At 42.8% G+C, this 25992-nt stretch overlaps 1 protein-coding gene across 3 annotated transcripts in view; it reads right to left on the reverse strand.

The window, feature by feature from the left end:
• Positions 1-25992, reverse strand: part of Cfap251 (cilia and flagella associated protein 251) — a 72240-nt gene that overhangs the window by 37994 nt on the left and 8254 nt on the right. For all 3 annotated transcript variants that reach the window (XM_046446301.2, XM_046446302.2, XM_058579844.1), the window contains exons 4-11: positions 23100-23240; positions 20195-20304; positions 12862-12973; positions 12524-12604; positions 6912-6989; positions 5329-5379; positions 2713-2927; positions 49-243 (exon numbers count right to left, since the gene is read on the reverse strand). In XM_046446301.2, coding sequence (XP_046302257.1) covers positions 49-243; positions 2713-2927; positions 5329-5379; positions 6912-6989; positions 12524-12604; positions 12862-12973; positions 20195-20304; positions 23100-23240 — 983 coding nt within the window. The remainder of the gene's footprint in view (positions 1-48; positions 244-2712; positions 2928-5328; positions 5380-6911; positions 6990-12523; positions 12605-12861; positions 12974-20194; positions 20305-23099; positions 23241-25992) is intronic.

Raw genomic sequence — 25992 nt, forward strand, 5'->3', positions numbered from 1 at the left:
CCAGACATTATTTGACATTCCAGATGACTAGATTTATCAACAACTTACCTGACAATGAAAAAGTCACCTTTTAAAGTACAGTCCGGAAGGAAGTTTGATTCCTCAGTAGGAGGATTTGCTGGGATATTTGAAAAGGATAGACTCCTTATGGGACTCAGTTTGAAGTGACTGTACCAGTTAACAATGGACAGGGTGCTGTCATAGAACTTAATGTTACCCTTAATGTCACCTGTGACAAGGTAGCTGAAACAGAGAATAACATGGGTTTGTTAATAGCAGTAATAGCAAGTACCATCTATTGAATACCTGACTATGTTGCATTCTGGGCTCTGGGCATGATAAGAAAAACTTCATTGAATCTTTTTTTTTTTTTTTAAGAGAGAGAGGGAGGTAGAGAGAGAGAGAATTTTAATATTTATTTTTTAGTTATCAGCAGGCACAACATCTTTGTTTGTATGTGGTGCTGAGGATTGAACCTGGGCCGCACGCATGCCAGGCGAGCGCGCTACCACTTGAGCCACATCCCCAGCCCACTTCATTGAATCTTGTCTGATTTATATCTAGGAAAAGTATGAGGTTGCCCCACTTTACAACTAAGAAATTAAGCTCAGAAAAATTGAAAAATTTGCTCAAGACCTAGGATTATTGGATTTAGCAAACAACAACACAGGATGCCCAGATAAATCTGAATCTAAGATAAGCAATGATTTTTTTGGTGGTGGGTAGGAAACTGGAGATTGAACCCAGGGACACTTTACCAATGAGCCATATTCCCAGCCCTTTTTATTTTGAAAAAAAGTTTTGCTAAGTTGCTTAGAACTCACTAAGTTGCTGAGGCTGGCCTTGAAGTTGTGCTCCTCCTGCCTCAGCCTCTGGAGTCACTGGGATTACAGGCATGTGCCATCGTACCGGACTTTTTTCCCCCAGTATTGGGGATCAAACCCAGGGTCTTGCACATGCTAAGCAAGTGTTCTACCACTGAATTATACCCCCAGCTCATTTTAAATTTAATTTTGAGGAAGGGTCTCACTAAGCTGCTTAGGCAATCCTCTTACCTTAGCCTCCTTAGTAGCTGGGATACAGTTATACACCACTGCATGCTGATGAATAATCTTCTGAGTAAGTATATCCCAAATATCCCAAGGGACATACATATGCCCTGCAACCGTCTGGCTAGACCACACAGAGAATCCAGGTGTATCTGAAGTAAAGTTCATGCACTCTTTCCTGATCTCCAACGTCAACCATACGCATAGAGGGACAGTGATTTACATTTGCTATACCATTATAGATGACAACCAAGTCAATTAACCACCCCTCCAAAAACCACACAGGCTGGCAATGGGATACTAGCTGCTTCCAAGGAGGGCACTGTTGTAAGAGTGATCATAAACCCCTGTCCAGTCATCACAGTCAAAGGCAGTGTCGCATGACAAAATGGCTTTTATTTCCAGTCCTTGGATCCACCCCAAATGAGCTTTTTTTTTTTAAAGACTGTGACACAATTATTGTGATGGGGAAGGGGAATAAATTTTCTCATATATTATACACAGTGATTAAATGAGGTTTCTGGTTAACAAGCAAGGCAGGTGGGCAGAGTAATGGGCTAGAACTTATTTCACTGCCCTCTGCTGGACAGAAGCAGCAAAACTGGCCAAGTGTTTTCCTTCAAGGGTTCCCAGGTCCTGGCTGGTTCTAACACAGAAAGAGGGGAACCTAGGCATGGTCTTCTTTGGGCCCTAAGCCCCAACTAATTGAGTTGACTACGTCATCAATCACAGATCTCCTATGTTTTATGCACTGCTGGGTGAAGATGACAATTTGCACCTCTCTTTGTGAAACCACACCAGGACCTCACTATTCCCCTGTATCAGAGGGAAGGCAAAGGAAAGCTAATGGGTCTTTTAAAAGCAGATGGTACTGTGACTCCAACCATATGGGTAGGTCCTCATCATTGGGTATTTCCTCCACACTTCTGGGAACTTCTCTAGCACACTAATGATGGCTATCACTTACCTAGGGGCACCTCTAGGCTAAGCAGTGTGCAGAGTTCTGCACACTTGTCTCATGAAAGCCTCATAAAATAACTCACAGAGAGACAGTGCTGTGGTGCCCACTCTGTGGATGGAGAGATGTAGGTTTAGCAAGATTAAGTTTCTTGCTCAAGGTCATCCAGCCGGGAAGAGTTGCAGCTGGAATGTGAACTCTGTTCTAAGCAAGGTTTTAGATCATCTGTGAGCCTCCACAGTCCCTCAAAATGAAGTTAGTGAATTCTATAAATTTCTGATGCATTTGATCTTCACACAATGCATAAATGTCATTTTTCAATCAGATGGAAACAAGACAGCTCTTTGAGTTATTTTTTTAAATGTAAAGTATGCAAAATTTGGGGTGCAAAACAAGTGTAATTAGCACCAAAGAAAAAACTTCAGTTACTTTTTGTTTCACCAACACAAAGGGATTTTTTAAAACATAACACAGGCCTGTGATCTTAAAAAAATCCAATTAGTACAAATGGGACTATAAAAAGAAGTAACTCCACCCCCACCCTTAGTTCTTGTTCTCACTTCTTTTCCTCAGAGGCAACCAATGTTCTCAGTTAATTATGAGTCTCCCCAGAAATATTCTATGCATATACTAAACATGTGTACAGAAAGAGTTCTAAAGCATTTTTACAATCATCTATAGCTACTTTTTAACTAGATTAATTACTTATCAACTGTGGTGAGCACGGTGATGCCCTCCCTCTGCAGATGTACCAGTTTACAGGGCTTGATGTAGGGAAAGCTAAAGAGGGTGGAGGAAGACTCCGGGGGACGGTGTACATCCCAGACGACCAGCTTCCCTTCCATCGTCGCCGAGAGTATTTGTGTTAAATTCAAGTGAAAGACGGACTGGCTAAATTTTCCCACAAGCTTGTTGAATGTCTGTGTTTCAAAAGACAGAGTATGAGTTATTATTGGTAATAGATACAAAACAAAGCATTTGTCAAAAAATGTAACATTTTTATAAAACTGTGCTGAAATAAAGTGAGAAAAAAAAAAGAAAGGGGAAAAAAACATAAAGAATCACTAAAGGCCTTCTCCCATGGCTCTTGCCATGGTCCTGACAGTCCTGAACCTCCTAAAGTTTACTAAGAGCAAATGATGGGTTATGTACTGCGTTCAATTAAACTGCTTGTTTAAAGCAAATGAAAGAGTAGGTAATCACTGTTTATACCAGGCCAACTTCTACAGAGGTTTCAGAGGCTGATAAAGAAATTGACGTCCTTCATGAGCAAAAGCATGCTCTGGTTGTAACATATCATAAAATAATTACCCCAGTTTCCTTTGATCATGAGATATTTTCACATCAGTAAAAATTATTTAAACACTCATATAGAAATGCCCTAAATAAGACTCCTTATTAAATCTGTACTACAAAATAAGGCACTAGGCCATTCTTCTTAGGCAGTGTCTCAGAGATGAAGTATAGAAAGAATACAGAACAACGATAAAAGCCTTTTTAGTGAATGTTCATGAAATAAATGAAACTCAGCAATGTGATAAAGCAAGTCTGCTGCCTAGTTCTCTAAGTATGCCAAGAAGATTGTGGGGTTGTGTCCTCTGACCCAACCCAAGAGGATCAGTAAAGAAAAATTGGCCAAACAAGAGCACCAAGTTCTTTCTAAGAGTAGCACTGTTTCAACATAAGGCATTTTTACCATTTCAATTTGCAGTACATGCTCATTATTTGCTGATTCTGTACTTGCGAATTTCATCTACTTGCTAGAATTTATTTGTAACCCTAAATCAATATAGTACTTTCACAGTCATTTGCATATATGTGTATTTACAGTATGGCAAAACAAAACAAAACAAAACAAAACTTGACTTACATGACACGTACTTTCCCAGCTGAAAGTCAAACAAGGAAGGGTTCTGCCACCACCTTGTTGATGGACCTTTATTTATTTATTTATATGTGGTGCTGAGAATTGAACCCAGTGCCTCACACATGCTAGGCAAGTGCTGTACCACTGAGCCACAGCCCCAGTCCAGGGTTCTGCCTTCTTATTTCAGTTCTCATACTATAAAAAAATGTTCTTTCCATTTAGTGCTGTGTGGCACACATTTTTTGGTGTTTTTTGTTGGTGATTTCAGTATTTAAACCAGCCCTCAAACTTAATGCTGAAGTGCTACCTAGAGTCCTAAGTACAAGAAGGCTGTGATGTGTTCTGTGGAGGAAATGCATGTCAGATGAGCTTCATTCAGGCATGAAAAGTTCTAGTGCTATTCATCATGAGCCCCCTGTTAATAAATCAGTGTTGTATATTAATGGTGTCTTTAAGCAGAAACATACATAAAATGATGCTGAGTGTTAAAGATGTGACCAGGGGCTCACAGGAACCCACTGTATTTCCCCTGGGAGTGATGGGTCACTATTCACTAATTCAGTACTTGCAGGGACTTTATAGAACATAGCTACCTTGATTAAGGAGAGCTGACTACTTTTTATACTCTCATTTCTGGAAAATAAGTTTGCACACAGAACCATCTTTCCTTATGTCCATTCATTCCATCTTTATTTTTTTCTTTTGGCATATCCTCTTTGAAAGTAATTTTTACAAATCATACTAAGAAAGAACAGGAGCAGTAAAGTCACCATAAAGTGTTCCCTGAGGGCAGATTACGTGGGCATCAAAGGGAGGAAATGCTGTAGTAGACAGAAGCCCAGTTCCAGCTCTGGTGCAGGGGGCTTGAAGTAAGAAGGTGAGAAGAAACACTTTCTCCACATCTGGTTCCCTACCTTCTTAAATAGCTGAACACACTCTTTAAAAAATTATTCTGAAACTGAGCAGCTTCCTAAGAGATCTACTCATGTCCGGCTACTCCACTGGCATGACTTCTAATTAATTCTCATTCTTTGTCAATATGTCATTATAAAATCCATTGCTTTTTGGATATTTTCTTATATGGCATTTTACTTTTTTTTGAGAGAGAGAGAGAGAATTTTAATATTTATTTATTTATTTTTCTTAGTTTTCGGCGGACACAACATCTTTGTTTGTATGTGGTGCTGAGGATCGAACCTAGGCCGCACTCATGCCACACAAACGTGTTACTGCTTGAGCCACATCCTCAGCCCAAGGCATTTACTTTTAACAATATTTCTGTTATTTTCAACTGACAATTTGGTAAGGGCAAAGGACCCAAGTAAAACTTTTCCAATTATTTCTCAGTGGTTCAATATTAAGACATTCAAACATGATCCGAAACAACTGAGCTTGCACATACACAATCCTTCTCCATGGAATCTGGTATATAAAAATGCAACAGGCATACTCACTTTTTCTGTTAAGAGTGGGGCACTGTGAGCAAGTATATTTTTCTCTTCACACTGATAAGCAAAGGAAGAAAATAATCACTACCAAAAAAAAAAAGGCCCAATTTCCAAAATAGGAACTACATAATAGCAAAATCAAAACAAACACATCTAAACAGGGTCAGAGATTTGCAATCTCTACAGCTAAGAGAACCTACCATCTTAAGGAACCTCTAAAAACATTCTCAAAGAAAAGCGAATACACAGAAAATGCCAGAGTGACTGAGACTTTAAATGGTACTTAATAAGAATTTTAATTCTGCATTAATAAGCCTTTAAAGCTAAAATAAACAGCTGAAGCAATGAATATTACTGACAATTAACAAGTCAATGTGCTTTTGTTTTGCATTTTTTAAATTGAGGCAAAATGCACTTAACATGAAATTAACTGCTAACTATTTTAAAGTGTATAATTCAGTGGTATTTATTATATTTAAAATGCGGTGCAACTACCGCTATCATATTTTCTCTTTTTTCCCACTATCACATTTTCATCACCCCAAAAAGACCCTGTAACCAACTCTCCCACCAAGCCCCTTATAACCACCCTGTCTATGGATTTGCCGATTCCTGCATTTCACATAAATGGAATCAGACAATGTGTGACTTTCTGTATTCGGCTTCTTTCATTTAGAAAAAATGTTTTTGATGTTCATTCACATCATAGCAAGTGCTAGTACTTCATTCAATAATATTCCATTGTATGAATCTGTCTCATTGTTTACCTATTCATCAGCTGATTGACAGTCGATGGACATATGGCTTGTTTTGACCTTTTGATTATGGTGGAGATGCTGCTCCAATGAGTATTTGTTTGTGTAGCACTATTTGTCTGAATGCCTGTTTTCAATTCTTTCAGGCATATACCTTAGAATTGCTGAGTCATATGGCAATTCTACGTTTAATTTTTTGTGTAGGGCTGGGAATTGAACAAGGTAGGCAAGGGCTCTGCCTCTGAGGCACATCCCCAGCCCCATCTTTTTTTTTTTAACCTTTATTTTGTTTATTTAGTTTTAGTTTTTTTTAATGTGATGCTGGGGATCAAACCCAGTACCTCCTGCTAGGCAAGAGCTCTACCGCTGAGCCACAACCCTAGCCCACCCAGCCCCACCATTTGTTTAGTGATGCTGGGGTTTGAACCCAGGGTGTGTGCGTGCTAGGCAAGCACTCTATCAACTGAGCTATCTCCCCAGGCCCTAACTTTGTTCTTTAATGTCATTCTTTTTTCCTGTGTTGGTATATATGCTACTACCGATCTGTTTGCTAATTCCTTTCTGAAAGGAAATAAAGTCCATGATCTCAAAATATACTTTTAGACCTGTAACTATATTCAAATAAACATTTGCTTTATTACTTAAAGAAATTTAATTATGTTTCTGACTTAATATGCTAATTTCCAATGGGACTAAAACAAAGACTATAATTAAATCAACATTTTGATATATAGTCATTGCTCCCTAAATACAGTATTATTATATTACTAAAATGTCTGTATCCAAAGAATAAACTTGACCCATATTTAAAGAAATCAAAATATTTCTACTTACCCATGAATAATATATTGCCTGTGTTTTACTATTGCTCACCAATTCTTTATTATTTGTTGGATTAAAAGTAAGGTAGTTCTGAAATATGAAGTATGAAAATATATTACATGATATATTTTGTTTCTCTCTGATTAAATTGAATGTTAAAAATACATATTAATGTTAAATAATATATGTTAATAATATGTATAATTTTGGTACCAGGGATTTAACTCAGGGGCACTTAACCACTGAGCCACTAATCCCCAATCACATCCCCAATCCTTTTTGTATTTTATTTAGAGACAGGGTCTCACTGAGTTGCTTAGTGCCTCACTAAATTGCTGAGACTGGCTTTGAATTCAAGATCCTCCTGCCTCAGCCTCCCGAGCCACTGGGATTACAGGTGTGTGCCACCGTGTCCAGCTAAATAATAATTTTAATTAAAATACATAACAAAGAAGGAATATAAAACAGAAGACATGGCATGTGGTGGGCAATGAGAATACCATTTAAATGCTGGTTGTTAAGGAATACAGTAGAAAGTGTGTTCATTTTCAAGTCTTACTTATTACAATTCTATAAACTAGAATAAGTGAAAGAAAGTAAGCCAACATTCAAAATACCTTTTTTTTTGGTCCTAGGGACAGGGCCTCATGCATGCTGAGCACACATTCTACCACTGAGCTATATATCCCCAGCCCCTCTCCAATGACTTCTATTCTGTGTCCTTGTGGACAAGGACTTCTGCATTCACATTTCTAAAATTGACAGGGCCACAAGAGATCTTGGAACGAAAGCAAGATGTTGGAAGAAGAGTTTGATTCCTGCCAAGATAGTGCATAGTTTGAGTTGCTGGCTTCCTTCCCCAAAATCACTTCTGCAGAAACTACAGAAGTAAGGGAAACATTAAATGCAGAAACAAAACAACAACAACAGAGCGAGAAATTCCCCCGGGGAGCCAGAAGGCCTGTATCTGGAAATGTGCACCGGAGGTGGGCAGCTACAGCTAGAGATATCGGGCTACAGGGGGCAGCGCTGAGACAGGGGAAAGCTGTTTATGTTCCAGGCTCGTCGCTTTCACCCCAGCTCCAAACCCATTCCTTTGCCTACTGCTTAAACCATCCAGGCCAGAGGCCTGGGGGAGGGAGGACCTGATAAAAGCAAGTGCACGGACCAGAACCTTCCAAGACTGACTACTTTGCCGAGTCTTTGTGGGCATGGTGGCTACATCTGTAACCCCAGCAACTTGGGAGGCCGAGGTAGAAGGATCACAAACAAGTTCAAGGCCAGCCTGGGCGACTTAGCAAGACCCCATCTCAAAATAAAAATAAAAAGGACTGGAGAGAGGGCTTAGTGGTACAACGCTTGCCTAGCATATGTGAGGCCCCTGGGTTCAATCCCCAGTTCTAAGGGAAAACAAGTTTTCTTTGAAGGAAGTCATCATCCCAAGCTTCAAATTATTTCTATACTTTTTAAAATAGAACACTGAGAATTCAATGAAACATAACCAGACATATGAAAGGGGCAGATGCAAATGACTGAAAACCAAGGGGGTGAAGCAAGAGGCCAACAGGAGTCCAGGTGTGAGATTAACAGACGCAGCCTGAAAACTGTGATTAATAGGCTCAAGAAAGCTAGGATAAGAAGATCTCAGCAGATACTGCTATTTTTTAAAAAAAGAAGCAAATGGAAATTTTAAATCCGAAAAAAAAGGAGATTAAAAAACTCAAAAAGATGTTTTAAAAGGAAATTAGATATAGCCAAAGAGATGATTAGCCAGTAGAAAAGAAAGATAAATTATAGCAGAAAATATCCAGACTAGATCATAAAGAGACAAAAGGATATAAAAACAAAAAAGAGAACAAAAGACCAACTGGACACAAAAGGCCCAACACATTTGTACTTAGAGTCCCAGAAGGAGAAGAATATAGCAGAAGGAATATTTAAAGAAACAATGGCTAAGAATTTTCCAAAACTGAGGAAAGGTATAAGCATCCCAGGTCCAAGAAACCCCCCAAAAGTAAGCTTTAAAAAATCAACAACATACCCATATACAAACAGATACATCACTGAAAAATAAGAGAAATTTCTAAGTATCCAGATAACTTTGAAAATACAGATTGGGGCTGGGAATCAAGTGCTCGAGCACTTGCCTAGCATAAGGCAGTGGGTTTGATTCTCAGCACCACATATAATTAATTAATTAAAAGGTCCATCAACAACTAAAAAAAATTTTTAAAGAAATACAGATTGATGGCTGATTTCTCAAGAGAAATGGAAGAAGTCAGAAGACAATGGAATCTTATCTTCAAAATGCTGAAAGAAAATAGAATTCTTTACCTGAGAAAATATCCTTCAAAAATAAAAACAATTGTCGGGTATGGTGGCATGCACCTGTAATCCCAGTGGCTTGGGAGGCTAAGGCAGGAGGATCGAGATTCAAGGACAGTCTCAGCAATTTAGTGAGGCCCTAAGCAACTTAGACTGTCTCAAAGAAATACAAAAGGGCTGGAGATATAGCTCAGTGGTAGAGTTCCAAGAAACAAAGAAAGGGGAAGGAAAGCAGAAAAAGAAAACTACCATGAAAATGAAAGCATATATTTATGCAAAGGCTTGTACATGAACATTCATAGCAACTTAATTTTTAATAGCCTCAACTCATGTCCACCAACAGTGAATAAACAAATTGTAACATAACCATGTGCCACTATTCAGCAATAAAGAGGAATAAACTATTGATGCATGGAACAAAATGATTGAGTTTTTTAAAGAAGCCAAAGCCCACAGCAAAAAAAAAAAAAAAACAAGTTCACTTATATAGAATTCGGTGTTGGAAGATTGATTAATGGACCAGATCAGACCTTGGAGGCCATAATATGGTGTTTTGTTTTTATTTTAAGGGTAATGAGAAATCATACAAGGGTTTAAGTAAGAGAGACATATATATTTTACTCATTTAAAGAACATCATGTGCCTGCAGGGGTAGAGTGTTCAGGGGTGAGGCCAGAGTGAGCTCAGAGCCCCAGGGTAAGGAGCTGTAGTCACGAGGTAGAGGTGACTACGGCCTGGACAGGATGGCAGGAGAGATGCAGGAAAGAGGAACAACTTCAGGGCATCTTTAGAATGGATGAGAACACTCAAGAAAGCTACAGAGAACAGAAGGAGGAGAAGGGGGAGGAGGGGGAGGAGGAGGAGGAGAAGGGGGGGGAGGAGGAAAGAGAATAGAGAAAGAGGAAGTCGAATTAAAACAGATGAAGAAGGTGCAGGAGGAGGAGGAGAAAGAGGATGGCTTAGAACTAAATCTGAGGAACACCAATATTTATAATGTATGCAAATGAAAGAAAAAAATCCACAAAGGAGCCAGAGAAAGACTGGTCTCTGCAATAGCACAAAAAGTGTCTTGTAAGCCATGGATGGAGCTGCTCACAGACGAAGAGTAAAGAGATCTAACATGGTCATCCCACTGGCATGCCGGAGACCACAACAAGCATGGTTTGGATGGAGCCACGGGGTGGGAAGAGTGGAAGAGGAATGAAAGGAGCCCAACGCCCATCACCAGCGTAAGTTGTGTTACACTCAGAGCAACAGTGAGGATGAAAGAATCACAGCTCGGCAACCAACAAGGATGAGTCCCAGAAGCAATGCTGAGCAGATGAAGCAATAAAATATACTTCAAATATATCAAGGTCAAAAGCAGGTCAAACTAAATAAGATGGAATTGAGGGATACATAAATAGAGAAAAGTATAAAGAAAACAGGGAATGTATAACACAAAACTTGGGATAGTGGTTCACTGCAGGGAGAAAAGAAAGCAAATGAGATTGGGGACAGGGATCAAAGAGAGAAGCGATGGCACATGCTTGTCATGCCAGCTCCTCAGGAGACCTTGACAGAAGGATCAAAAGTTTGAGGCCATCCTGGGCAATTTAGTGAGATGCTGAATCAAATAAAAAATAAAAAGGGCTGAAGGTGTAGAAGGTGTAACTCAGTGGAAGATCACCCCTGGGTTCAATCTCCAGTACCAAACCAAACATCCAAACACACACATACACACACACACATACACACACACACAGTGGGCTTCTAGGGTTGGTTCATGTTCCATATCTTGATCAGTGGTAAGTACACAGGTACATTTTGTTTTCTTCTTTAAAATATACATATTTTGCATTTGTGCTTTATTTAACAACAACAACAACAACAATATGTGTGTGTGTGTGTGTGTGCACGGTGAGGTGGGAAGCAGGCTAGCCAGCCACCAGAACAGCAGAGAGTTCTTTTGCTCTTAATGGCTGAACTCAATGTCACCTGAATTAGCTCTCTGGGTGGCTTTCTCCGGCCACATCCCCTGCTCAGCTAGGGTACCAAGAAGGCAGAGTTCACTAGGGGAGGGGGTATGAGATGCCCAACAGAACTGTCTGCAATGATAGAAACGCTCCGTGTGATCTGTGATGCCAAATATAGTACCTAACAGCCACATGTGAGCGCTTCCAGGGCAGCTAGCAATACTGAGGATAACTGAAGTTCTATTTAATCATAATCAATGTAAATTTAAATAGTGCATTCAGAAAAGTCACAGGATGCAAAATTCTCCTGCATTTCTGTATACTAGCAACGAATGATCTGAAAAGGGAGTTAAGAAAACAATTACAATTATAAGAGCATAAATAAGAATCAAATACACAGGGATAAATTTAATCCAGGATGTGGAAGATTTGTACAAAGGAAACTAAAACACTGCTGAAAAAAATTAAAGAAGATATAAATAAATACAAGACATCTGGTGCTCAAGGACTGGAAAATAATATTATTAAGAAGACACCAGCACCCAGAGTGACCCACAGACCAGTGCAGTCTCTACAGAGCCCTGAAGGCACTTTCCGCAGCAATAGGAAAACCCATGCCAAGTCACCACACACACCTGACTATGTATTAGTGCCACTTTAAGAAATAAGGACATTTTTTTCAGAAGGGAAAGGAGGGAATCAGAGCATAAGGACTACATAAAGACATGTATCTTGCTGAGTCTAGTGACCCAAACCCATTTTGGGGGTTTTAGACCCTGTGAGCCGGATAGGTGCCCGGCACAGGGCACATCCTCAACAGATGTATAACGAATGAAGGATCCGAGGGACATTGTGACAACATGGCAGACAGGAGTGACACAGGAAAGCAAGAGACTGTGCAGAAATGCTGTAGGTGACCTTGGCAAGTCACCTCATGTAAACTGAGAAGAATAATGATAATTTCTCTCCATACTTCAATGAGCTTCTGATAAGGTTAGAAGCAGTTAAGAGCACGTGTCTAGAAGAGGAAAGTCTGCTAGCTGGGTGACTTCAGACCGATTATTGAATAATTACTAATAGTCCACAGACATTAATATCTCCTTGCTAGCATGTTTGCCTGGATTATGTGAGATCACGAAAGTAAAGAATTTAGCCAAATCTGGCACATAATAAGTGCTTGAACTATATTAGCTTTTCTAAGCAAAGATAAACAAGGCCTGGGATATGAAAGTACTTTTAAAAGTGCTGCTGCACCACAGCAGAATTCCACCAAAGCAAAAGGTAGGCTCTGACCTGGCTTCAGTGTGAGGTCAGGCTGAGGGTTATAGGACCAGACTGACCTACCTGGAAACCATACTCCTTGGGGAGAAGGAGACTGCACGCCGGCGTCTCCACTGCCAAAGTCCACTTCCAGATGCACACTTTCTACAAAGGAGAGCACAGTGAGAAGGCCTCTGAGGGCTGCTGCAGAGAGCTATGTCCCTTGTGGTGACATGGTAACATCAGGCAACTAAGCAATGGACCACAAGCCAAGCCACAAAGCAGGAAGCACCAACTCTGCACCATGGAGTCTGGTCATCTCCTGGGAATACTTCAGAGGCCAGCTGGCTGGAGCAGAGCTGACTGTGGGGACACCTGACAGGTTGACCAGCTTGCTGAGGCCAACCCAGAGGGCCCTTTACCTGGACGTCAGCGTCTGAGATGGTTGCCAGATACTTGGCGTCACGGGTAATGGCTATTGCCCTAATGCCATTACCTTCTGGGCAGCTGTCAAATATGGTGTGCACAGGAATCCTGCAAAACAGGACAGGGAGGAACAGCGTCCAGCTCAGCTCAAACCTTCCAAAACCACAGCAAAATGTGGTCTATCTACACAATAGGATATTTATGTTTAATTGACTCATTATTAATCACTAATAACAACATAAGAATATCTGTGTCTAGTTAATTTATTCATTATTACTCACTATTCCATAAAATGGAGTGAAGCCCTGACACAGGCTACAACGCAGACAAAACTTAAAAGCATGATGCTATCTGGGTGCGGTGGTGCACGCCTGTGATCCCAGCAGTTTGGGAGGCTGAGGCAGGAGGATCTCAAAGCCAGCCTCCACAAAAGTGAGGCATTGAGCAACTCAGTGAGACCCTGTCTTTAGATAAAATACAAAATAGGCTGGGGCTGGGGCTCAGTGGTCAAGTACCCCCGAGTTCAATCCCCAGTATCCCTCTCCTGCCCCACAAAAATACATGCTAGTGAAAGAAGACAAACACAAAGGCCATGCATTCTGTGGTTCCATTGATATGAAATGTCCAGAGCAGGCAAATCCAGAGACAGAGAGCAGATGTGGTTGCCAGAGGCTGGAGAGCAGATGGGAGGCTTCTGCTCCTACTGGGTACAGGGTCTCCTTCTGAGGGGATGAGAATATTTTGGAACTAGACAGAAGGATGAGTGCACAACATTGGGAATGTACTAAATGCCCAACCACCTGCACACATCCAAATGGCCAATCTTATGTTTTGTGAATTTGCCTCAGTAACAACCAACAGCCTAACAGGGAAGAGGACACGAATGCTGTGTGTTAGAGCTCACCCTGCACGAGCTCTAGTGGCCCTGTCACCTGTTCCCAGGTGCCAATTCAGCATGAGGCGCTTCACCAGGCATGAAGGATGCAAATATAAAAACCACAACTAGGAGGTGCCCAGCTCAGGAAAATGGGTGCCCCCTGCACACAGAGAACAAATAAGCACCACCTTCCTGGGAGCAATGTAGCTCTGACTATCTGAATTTTAAACCCTATCTGTACTCTAAGGTCCAGCAATTGCAACTCCTGTGACTTTTCTAGAGAAATAATAGGAAAATTAAACAAAATAAACCAAGATGCATCTTCTTGGTGATGCTGTGTTAACAGCAAAATTTAAAAAAGCAAAACAAACCTGTTAAAATAAGAATTATTTTAAACTATTATGGCAAAGCCATCGAGTGGAAAAACTTGGCTGCCACAAAAAGAATGGGATAGATCTGAGAGAGTGACCGAGAACTTTGTGAGAAGAGCATATCACGAAACAAATCCATAGTGTCATTTTGACTGTGGCACACAGTGTGGATTCACCTGATTTTCACAACAATCCTGTGAGATTCAGACGGACATTGTGCCCCCAAATTCCTGTCCACCCAGAACCTCAGGGTGTGAGGGCATTTATATGTACGAGAAAGGCCTGTAGGAGTGACTGCAGACTGTCCACGGTGGTTGCAGTCTGGAGATGGTCTGGCAGAGAAGGGACTTTCCTTTTCTACCTGCACGCTTCTGTATGTGTCCCTGGTAAGGACTTACAACTGTACAGCTCAGGTGGAGCTTGACGTGTGCAGAATTTAAGCAGATGACCTTGACATACCTGAGACAGACAAAGAAAGCAAGAAACCCCAGCAGCACTGGAGCAGGTGGGCTGTAACATGGGGTTGGGGGTCCACGTGCTTCTCTTGTGAGGGGAGAGTGGGTGGCAGTAAGATGGAAGCCAGAGGCTGGGGCTGTATCTCAGTGGTAGAGCACTTGCCTTAGCATGTGTGAGGCACTGGGTTCAATCCTCAGCACCGCATACAAATAAATAAAATAAAGGTCCATCAACAACTAAAAAAATATTTTTTAAAAAAGGATGGGAGCCAGGCAGGCTGCGCCCCACTTTGTTCCACTATGGTGTCCTGTTCCCAGTGAATTTAAATGGGCCTAAGTTTGTCACGTTGGCACCCCAACTGTCTTAATCAAGTCCGTGTCTTAGCTGAGGCCTACTCAGGTTCTGTCATTTCACAATTCACTTGAAAGGCAACCCTCAAATTCTTGGGAGTGACACAGTGGAGTTCTCAGTGGGAAAATGTATCTCATCTCTGAAGACATTTAGAATTAAACATGGAGAAGTCAGTCAAATCCATAGAAGTAACATATTTATGATAAGAAAATTTGTTCTTCTTTTTTAAGGAATGCATAATGTTTAAGAGAATTTCACATATCAAAGTTTCTACCAGATTAGATTTGATTCTAATTTAAAACACATAGTGGATTTAGACTTATGATTTTAAATTGAAATCCTATTAAGTTGTACAATGTTATAACACTTAAGACAACTTAAGATTTGCCATATTTGTGACTAAATTTATTAGATTTCTAAGAATTACTTAAGTACCAGTGAAGAATTTGTTAGACTACTAAAAACATGTAAAACTGAATATATTAAATTTATAAATGCAGTTTGAAATGCTTAAAAAGAGCTAATAATCAAATTTGTGAAGCCAAACATTAATCCAAGCTTTCTCAAAAGTGATTACAAAAATATGCTAGATTTATAAATGAGAAAGTGAACAAAATGTTTAAGGAAGCATTTTGTTTGTAATCTGTCACTTCAATACAGAGGATATTAATTCTAAAGCCAAAACATTCTCTGAGTAATCTTTTCTGGGTCCCAGAGTCACCATTTGGGAGATCATAAAACTTGTATCCACGTGACATTTGAATTGTTGATCACAGATATGCTTTATTTTCGATTTAGGAAAAAAAAATGTCACTCCCTTCAAGATGCTGCATCTAGCAGGGGAACAGCTTCATCATGAATAAAAGATCAACAGGCCAGAACTGCTCATAACAGGCCGAGCTCTGTCCAGGGGAAGAGGCACAGCTGACAGGCCTCTGAGACAGGTTCTGTGGACATCCTGCTGCATGAGGTGGTGACTTTCCCTTGTGGCCAGGTTGGAGAGAGCACTAGGACTGGAGATGAAAGCTAGCCAAGACTTTAGCTTTCAGTTGAAGCGGATTAACATAATTGGGTTTTCATCAAAATCCACAGATAAGCCAGGTACAGTGGTGCATACCTCTAATCCCAGTTACTGGGGAGGCTAAGGCAGGAGGATCATAAGTTCAAGGTCAGCCTCAGCAACTAAGCAAGACCCTGTCTCAAAATAAAAAATACAAAAAAAAAAAAAAAGGGATAGGGATATAGTTCAATGGTAGAGCATCCCTAGATTCAACACCCAATACTGCAAAAATAATGTATAAACAAATAAATAAATATGTGATTTATCCATATAATGGAATGTTGATTCAGTCATCAAAAGGAATGAGGCATTGACACATGCTATGACACAGATGAATCTTGAAACATGCTCAGTAAAAGAAGCCAGACACAAAAGGCCATATATTGCGTGATTTTATGAATGTCCAAAGTAGACACATGTACAGAGGCAGAAGGCAGGGCCTGGGCAAGACAGCATGCGGAGTTCATGAGTCCAGAGTTTCTATTTGAGTGATAAAAATGCCACTCAGTTTGTGGAAATAGCGGTGATGGTTGCACATGGTGGCTATAATTGATACCATTGAATTACACATTTTTAAATGGTTAAAGTGGTAAATTTTAAGTTGCGTATATACATATATTTTATTTTTATTTCTTTTAGTTGTAGTTAGACACAAATATCTTTATTTTATTTATTTATTTTTATGTGGTGCTGAGGATCAAACCCAGGCCCTCTCAAGCACTCTACCACCCAGCCACAATCCCTTAAGTTGTGTATATTTTATCACAATGAAATAAGATCTGTGTCATGGAGAATGAGTCACACAGTGAACCGCTGGGAGGGAGATCAGCCAGGAGCTTGTTGCAATAGCCCAGGTGAGAGAGCGGAGGGGAGAGGGGAGAGAAGAGGAGACAGGAGAGGCCAGGCAGTGGGGAGGTCACCAAGGCAGTTTGGGAGATCCCTCCCAAAACTCCTCCTTCAGCAGGAGAGGCCCGGGGACATCCAGGTGGAGAGTCCTCTAGCACTTCCTCATCAGGAAGAAGAGGGGATGCTGAGAGAGCCCTTGTTGAGATTAGACTCTCCTATCTGGGGAACAATGGTGCTGGTGGCCTTGTCACCATGGGTGGTGTTCAAGGGATGGCCGGGAAGGGGATCCTGAGAAGAGACTAGAAGGAAGGGCCATAGCAGAAGGGAACTAGGGGGCTGTGGTGTCAGAGAAGCCACAGGAAATGCAGTGTCAGATGCCACTGAGACCCAAGTAAGGTAAGGGCGGAGACTGGGTGGCGTGGCCTGTGGAGATCTCCAGGAAGCTGGGGGACCCGACCCTCGCTCCAGACCCTCGCTCCAGGATATTAACAGGACTTCTGCCTAACCTTCTCATTCCCCTGGACTTGCCACTCCCTTCCCCACACACCCAACCAGGGCCTTAAGCTCCTGCTGGAGAATCTAGAGCTGCTCTCTGCCTCTAGGGCAGGGATTACAAAAGAAAACCCCGCTATGAGCATCTATCTTGGGCCAGGTGTGGATTCACCTGATTTTCACAACAGTCCTGTGAGAGTCAGCTGAACAGTGTGCCCCCAAATTCCTGTCCACCCAGAACCTCAGGATGTGACTCATTGGAAACAGGGTCTTGCAGATGGAATTAGTCAAGATGAAATCATACTGGATGAGGACGGCCCGACACCCAGGGAAGAATGAAGACTGAGAGACACGGGGTGGGGGGTGGGAAACACCTGCGAAGATGGAGGCAAAGGCTGGGGGGCTGCGTCCACAGCCAAGGAATGCCGAGGGGTGCGACAAGCTGTGGAAGCCAGGGGAGGGACCCCAGCAGGAACCAACCTGCTAACACCTTGATTTTGGGCTTTTGGCTTCCAGAACTATGAGAGAGTAAACTTTTGCTATTTTAAGCCACCCAACTTGTGGTAATTTGTTACAGCAGCCTCAAGAAGTCAAACAGTAGGTATTAGCCTCATTTTTTCCACAAATGGAAAAGTCACTTGGTTTCTTTAGGCCTCCAATCCTCACAGGAAGCATACAGCAGGACTGGGATGGAAGCCAGGTGGCCCCAAAGCCTGCGCGCTCTTCCTCCTGGCCACGTGGCTATCATGTCACTCAGGAATCCACCAAGTCAGCATGTAGGCGTCACCACACGCTGCGGTTTTGCTTTCTGGAACTCCAGGGCTCTTTCCCTCCACTTTGGTGGACATCTACTGTATTCCCAGTGATTAAACCGAGCTGCACTCGCGTTTCCAAATTCCCAGTCCCATTCCCAGCTAAGCCAGCCTCCTGCTTGGCAGCTGTTGCCCCAAGCAATACAGCAGTCTGCCCACACCCAGCTGCCCACGCAGCTTCTTGCCTAGCATTTCCCAAACTACCTGAGGTGAAGGACTCTTTCTAAATTTGTCACTCTACTGCAGACAAATGCTTTCATAAAGTAAAAACACTGTGGCGAGGTCAGATGGCCACTGAGTTCCCAGAAGCTTCCTCTCACTTTCTCTGCTTCCTGTTCAGCACGGGCCAGCTCAGCCTGTGTGTCACGCGTTGAGCAGTGCTGCGCTGGCCCCTAGAAGTCCCTCAATTCCTCAGCTGATGCTGAGGGGGGCACAAATGCTGAGCTTCATGATTAGGAAGAAGGGCACTGAAGGGTGGCCACCTTGATTCCTGCAGACTCCCTTCCAGCGTCACCAGCAAGAGGGGCATGAGCTGCCAAGCAGACCTGGAGGGTGCAGAATCCCACCGCCTGGGCCCAGGCTCCCATGTCTGAGCCTGGACTTGCTGACCTCCTCTCTAGGCCCTGGGCTGGTTTCTGCGACACTGGACTGAAAGGACTTGCCATCTACCCAGGAGACAACGCCTACTGTGGTTCACGTCTCAGATGTTGCAGTGGGTCAAGGGCTCTGGGTCCTACCATGAGAAGAACGCCAGACCCATTCCCATGGAGGGCTCCCTAGAAGCCCTGGTCCCTAAAACTGCGAAGGTCATCCCCAAACCAGGGAAGGCTGGGGACGCCACAGCCCAGAGGAGCCTAGGGGACATGACAAGTCAATCTAAGGTGGTCACCTGGATGGGATCCCAGAACAGAATAGGGACATTAGGATGAAAGGAAGGAAATCTAGGTATACTCCTATGTAAATAATGACAATGTTCCTTAATTCAACAATGTACTACGCTAGTGTAAGATGTAAATAACAGATACAGGGAACCTTCTCTACTATCCTCTCGATTTTCCTATTAATCTAAAACTGCTCTAAAAAAGTGAAAGCCTACTAATTTTAAAGGAGGGAAAGGTCAACTGAAGGTTGTGAGCAGGGTGAGCTGTCAGAAGTGGAGGGGCTGCCAAGGAACAGCGCATGGGAGAGCCTCTGTGGCAGGCAAACACATGGAACATAATAAAGCACACCCACCAGGAAATGTGCCGCAGCCGGGAGGCCAGGCAGCATGGAACACATATGGCATGCTGGGGCAAGGGAGCACTTGGGGATGACCACTTAGGACTTCCCAGGGAGGCTAGGTGGAGTTCAGTGGTACAGCCTTGCCTAGCTAGTATGAGGCCCTGGGTTCCTTGCCCAGCACTGAAAAATATTTTTTTTCCCCAGAAAAGGTAGGCTGACCCGGGACTAGAAAATCTGTCTTTATGAAAGCAATGGTTTTTATTGCAAGTGGCCGATTTGACTTCTGGTTTATCCTTTGAGCTTATGTGTGGTGGGATACTGTGAGTCAGCCCCTCCCAGCCCAGGCTACTTGGGGCCACCAACTAACCAAGTTTCGGGGCCTCAGTGTTACTCGTTCTTTGCTTACTGGATGGCAGACACTGTACAGAAATCAGGGGGAAAAGAAGCGACTACACGCTCTCTCTGCTTCTTGGTGGCCATGTCCTGACCTGCTTTCCTCTACCACACCCTTCCACCATGAGGTTCTGCCCTCCTGGAGCCCCAAGGTATGAAGCTGGCTATTGATGGACTAAGGCCTCTAAACCATGAGCCCCCAAATAAACTTTTCTTCCTCTAATTATTCTTGTTAGGTCTTTTTGTTACAGCAATGAAAAAGTTGACTTAAATGTTTCTTTTGAACAAAACCACTTGGGAATTAAATGAGGAGGAGGAGGAGGAGAGGAGGAAGAGGAGGAGGAGGAAAGGAGGAGGAGTAGAGGAGAAGGAGGACGAAGAGGAGGAGGAGGAAGACGAAGAGGAGGAGGAGGAGGAAGAGGAGGGGGAGGAGGGACCGAACAAGCCTACCCTGTGAAGGTGTCCCATATAATTATCAGGCAGTCTGGCCCTTTGTCCGCTGTGGCAACCCACCGCCTGTCTTCACTGATGCAGAGGCAGGAGATGAGGTTGGGGTGGCCCTGTGGAAATAAGGAGAAACTGCTCTGAAGCACCCAGGATGGGCCCAGCCTCACGCACCTCAGAGAAGACTGGGGACCCGCAGAGAGATCTGAGCTCCCTTCAAGGCTCCTCTGGGTAGGAACTTTTCCCGTGGGCCTGCCCATGATTTCCTCCATCTCGTGGTGGGTTTTTTTCAGAATTCCTCTCCTCAAACACCTGAAGAATAAGCCACACTCCCCACAGGAACGGTGGCTCCCTGGGAGTGGGGGCATTACCCAACCCCCCAACCCAGGTTGAGAAAAAGATGATGCCTGGGATCTCCCACCCACTCACGGGGCTCCCCGCAGCCCACCTCCTGGGACACAGTTCCCCTCTGGAGAGAGACAATCCTCCTGGTCTCTCTTATGTTCCTAGGGTGGCCCCGCACAACAGAGGCATCCTGCGGAAGCATGTGAACGTCTGAAAGCGCAGCACAGGGAGCCCTGTGTCCTTCGGCTCCCTCACTCCCTCCTGGCTCTGCACCAGCCACCTGGCCTTCTCTCTGAGCCTCAAACACGAGCACGTGGAGCTCCCTCAATTTGGAAAGTTCTTTCCCTTAAACTGTCCCTGTTGGCTCATTCTCATCCCTCAGGTCTCAGCAGAAACAGACTTTCTAAGTGCAGGCTGCAGTGGCCACGCCCATAATCCCAGGGCTCCGAAGGCTGAGGCAGGAGGTAGCCTCAGCAATTTAGCAAGGCCCTCAGATTGAGTGAGACCCTGTCTCAAAACAAAAAATAAAAAGAACTGCGGGGCTGGAGTTGTGGCTCAGTGGTAGAGCACTTGCCTAGCATGTGTGAGGCACTGGGTTCAATTCTCAGCACAGTATATAAATAAATTAATAAAATAAAGGTCCATCAACAAATAAAAAAATATTTAAACAAAAAAGGACTGGGGATGGGACTGGTAAAGAGTAAAATGACTGGTAAAGTGGTAAAGAGCCCCTGGGTCCAATCTCCAATACCAAAACATTAATGTTAAAAATAATAAAACAGGGGCTGTGGTTATGGCTCAGTGGTAGAGCATTTGCCTAGCACATGTGAGACACTGGGTTCGGTTTTCAGCACCACATATAAATAAATGAATAAAATAAAGGTCTATTAACTAGTTTTAAAATAGTTAAATAATAATAATAACAATGATAATAATAATAAAACATTTAAAATTTTTAATTAAAAAAGGACTGGTAAAATGCCCCTACGTTCAATCCCCAGTACAAAAGATAAATTAGTAAATAAATAAATTAAGTAATTAAATTAAATAAAGAGGGCTGGTGATGGAACTCAGTGGTAAGCATCCCTGGGTTCAATTTTTTAAAAAGTTAAAGTAATTCTCTCTCACCCCGATTTTTCTTGGAGTATTTTTGCTCTGTTACAGTGTGACCATGTCGTCATGCGTTCACCTATCTGATGTCTTTCCACACTAGTCTGGATGCTCACTAGGGCAGGGACTACACCTGCTTTGTTCACGACTGCAGACCCACAATCAGAAACGCAGTGGTCATGATTCACGTTTGTGATATGATGAATGGTCAAGGCCATTCCCAGCCATTGACTCTGGTGAGGCTGGACTCTGTGGAGCATGACCCTCCTTTCCCTCTCCCAGCTCAGCCGAGCCTGTCTACAAGCTCCCTTCCCTTCAGCTGGAGCTTCTGCCCTCTGTGCTGCACACTCAACCAAGCTCCAAGGCGGCTGCCTGCTGATTGATGTCAGTGTTTCTGTGCTTCCAGGAAGGAAACTCCTGGAGCTGCGTGTGTGTGCCTTGGACTCCTGGCTCAGTGCTCAACATTGTCCGGGTTCTTGGTAAATACTTTGTGAAGGTTTTGAACTAGGTATTGACTAAGGAGGGTCCTATAACAAAGCAAGTCAATGAAAATATAACACAGAACTGTTCACCAGGTCAACCAGGGCATGTCAGACACCAAGAAACAGGACAGTTAGGTAGATGAGTGATGACAATGAGAGGGGTAAAATGTTAAGAATGAAGGAAACAGAGTGGTAGGAGGAAGACAGCATGGAGGACGCACAGGAGGAAGGCAGGGTTGAACTAAGAGAGCTACTGTAGGGAGGGAGGGACAGGAGGCCCACTGACCTCCTAAATATATTCAGGTCAGGAGAACTCCAGTCACTGTTTACCACCCACAGTCTTGGGCAAGTCACTTAAACTATTCTGAGCCTCAGTTTCTTTTTCTGTAAAATGGGTATGTTAATACCTACATCTCAGCTTGGTTATGAGGATCCAAGCTCATTGGAAACTGGAAAGGAGTCTAAGTATTCATTAGGCCTGACTCCCTGGTGAACAGATGTCCTTGTGTTCACTGTGGTTCTCTGGAGACATCATGGTCTACATTGTCCACATTTTTGCAGAAATGTAAAAAATACAGATGTTTTAAATTCTTGCAAGGATAAAATTAATATCCACTGCTATTTGTCAACTGATGCTGATTAGAATCATAGAAACAGTGAACAATAACATGTTTCTAAAAGCAGGATTTGGGCTGAGGATGTGGCTCAAGCAGTAGCGCGCTCGCCTGGCATGCGTGCGGCCCGGGTTCAATCCTCAGCACCACATACAAACAAAGATGTTGTGTCCACCCATAACTAAAAAATAAATATTAAAAAATTCTCTCTCTCTCTTTAAAAAAAATAGCAGGATTTGCTGTAGTTCAAAGGAGAGGCAGGAAAGTATGATAATGATACAGTGAAGTCAGCCTGAAAGTCCAAAGCAAAACACTACCCACAAGTTAGAGCCCTTTACAAGCAGGAAAAGCCCCACATACCTGCAGGTGGTACTGGCTATTCCTGAAGATATTATAGATGACGGCATTGTGAGAAGACACGTACAGAAGGACTCTATGGTTCTTCTCACGGACATAGAAGACAGGGAGGGAACTGTTCCATCCAAACGACCAGGTCAAGTTCTAGAAGACAAAAGCAAAACCAGCAGGATGCTAGTGTGCAGAGCCCAGAGCCACGCTCCTGCACCAATACCCAGAGAAGAATTCCACAGCACCAGTGCCACAGAGAAAAATCACTTTAAGAAAATTCTCAGCAGTGAGCCGGGTACATGGTACAGGACAACAGTTTCAGAACTCATAAGGCTGAGGTAGGAACAATCGTGGGAGTCCAGAATTTTGATGCCAGCCTGGATGACAGCAAGACACCATCTCAAGAAAGAAAAAAAAAAAAGCCCAGTGGGGTAGCCCACACCTTTAATCCCAACAGCTTGGGAGGCTGAAGCAGGAGGATCATGAGTTCAAAGCCAGTCTCAGCAATGGTGAGGCGCTAAGCAACTCAGTGAGACCCTGTCTTTAAATAAAATACAAAATAGGGCTGAGGATGTGGCTCAGTGGCCTAGTGCCCCCAAGTTCAATCCCTGGTACCTGTCCCCACAAAAAAAATAGGGCTAAATATGTGGCTCAGTTGTCAAGTGCTTCTGAGTTCAATCCCTGGTACCCACCCGACTCAAAAAGAAAAAAGAAAAAGAAAGGCTCTACATGCTACAATATGAAAGAATCTTTGAAGAGGGGACACTAAGTGAAAGAAACCTCACACACACACACAAAAAAAAAAACAACAACAAAAAAAAAAACCCTACATTAGATGGGCAGGTGGTACACACCTGTAGTCCCAGCAGCTCGGGAGGCTGAGGCAGGATGATCACAAGTTTAAAGCCAGCCTCAGCAACTTAGGAAGATGCTGTCTCAAACAAATAAAAAGGGCTAGGGATGTTGCTCAGTGGTAAGCATCCCTGGACTCAATCCCTTGTACCCATCCCCCCAAAAAATTAAGAACAGAAGAGAATGGAGAGTAGCTTATAAGAAGAAGTCTTATAAGCTGATAAGAGGTGCACAGGGCAGAGAAATTGCTGCAAGATAAAAATGGGTGATGTAGAGAAAGACAAGAAGGTTCTTGTTCAGAAGTGTGCCCAGGGCCACACCAAGGGAAGAGCAGCCAGTGCAAGACTGGGCTGAGCCTTGGACTGCTTGGGTGGAAGGCATGTCAGGCCTGGGTTCCCCAACAGGAATACAGGTGTCACCTGGGGACAGGGAGCACTGATAGAGTATCTGGAGAATCTCAAAAAGGAACCTCCCAGAACAAAAACTATCTGAAAAACTCAGAAAAGCTACTAACGAGTAATAGCCACAGGCTTGTTTATTACAAAACAGAATGCCTCATGGCTTTCTTGCATGCACCATCATTTACTTGATGACAGACACCAGAATTCAGATCAGGAATGGCTGGCAGATTTTTTTTTAGTTGTAAATGAACACTATAGCTTTATTTTTAATTTATTTATGTGGTGTTGAAGATCAAACCCAGTGCCTCACACATGCAAGGCAAGCACTCCACCACTGAGCTACAATCCCAGCCCTGGCAGAATATTTTTTTGGACAGGCTTGGTTCAAATAAAATTGATTTGTAGTTCAATGGACATGATTTTTAAAAAAGTTTTGATGATAATCCCAGTTCAGTAAGTATGATCACCATTTTTCCTTTCCAGAGATATGGTTAGAATTCATTAGTAATGTCCAACCTTTCACAGGGTAGTGAAGGCCATTTAAAGCCTACTGAAGGCTGGTTTTATACTTAGATTACATGACTGGTTCTGTGAACAAGTTTAAATCCTGGAGGAGATCCCTTCACTGTCTCTGAGCCCAACAAGACTCACACGCGTTTCAATTTGTGTTCATCAGCCTGTTAAGGACCGTGGCTGAGGACAAGGAAGCAGTCTGGTCTACTTTATATTTTTGTTGACCAATCCAATTTAATTAGAATTCCTCATATCTAAAATGCTGCCTTTGCCAGGTGCATTGGTACATACCTGTAATGCCAGTGGCTTGGGAGGCTGAGGCAGGAGGATTGCAAGTTCAAAGCCAGCCTCAGCAAAAGCAAGGTGCTAAGTAACTCAGTGAGACCCTGTCTCTAAATAAAATACAAAATAGGGCTGGGGATGTGGCTCAGTTGTCAAGTGTCCCTGAGTTCAATCCCCAGTACCCAAAATAAAATAAAATGCTGTCTTTTACTTATGTGTAAAATATCAAACAAAGAATATGTAACACATTTTTGCAAGTTCAGATGTTTTAAAGTCAGCATGATACAATAGCAAACTAGATTATACTTTTGAATACTTTCTGTATCAGACTAAGTTATAATGCAAGATTGTTCTTAAACAGCTATTCAAAAACACAAAAACTGTGGGAAAACTGTGGAAGTGTGATTGGGTAATGGTGCTTTTGCCAACTCACTAGAAGGATTAAAGTAGAAGAGATATCCCATCAGCACAAATTTGCAAATTATGTGATCATAAAATTTGAGATAATTAAAAATGAAATCAAAGATCAAAAAAATTAAAAATAGCATTATCACACCAAGAATGGTGGCACGTGCCTGACATCACAGCTACTCAGAAGGCTGAAGCAGCAGGATCACAAGTTCAAGGGTGGTCTGGGTAATTAACAGGACCTTGTGTCAAAATAAGAAAGAAAAAGCAGGGTAGGAGTGGGGGAGGTGGAAGGGCAGCAACTAGGGATGTAGCTCAGTGGTAGAGTGCCCAGGGTACAATCCCCAGTGCTGGAGAAAAAATTACAATTTGATCTAGCAATTAAATTTCTGAGTATAAATCCAAAACCGTTGAAAGGAAAGACTCAAAAGATATTTGTACACTCATGT

This window comes from Marmota monax, unplaced genomic scaffold, assembly GCF_021218885.2.
Source record: "Marmota monax isolate L192 unplaced genomic scaffold, Marmota_monax_Labrador192_F-V1.1 WCK01_AAM20220418_F8-fsc00092, whole genome shotgun sequence".
NCBI classification, from domain to species: domain Eukaryota; kingdom Metazoa; phylum Chordata; class Mammalia; order Rodentia; family Sciuridae; genus Marmota; species Marmota monax.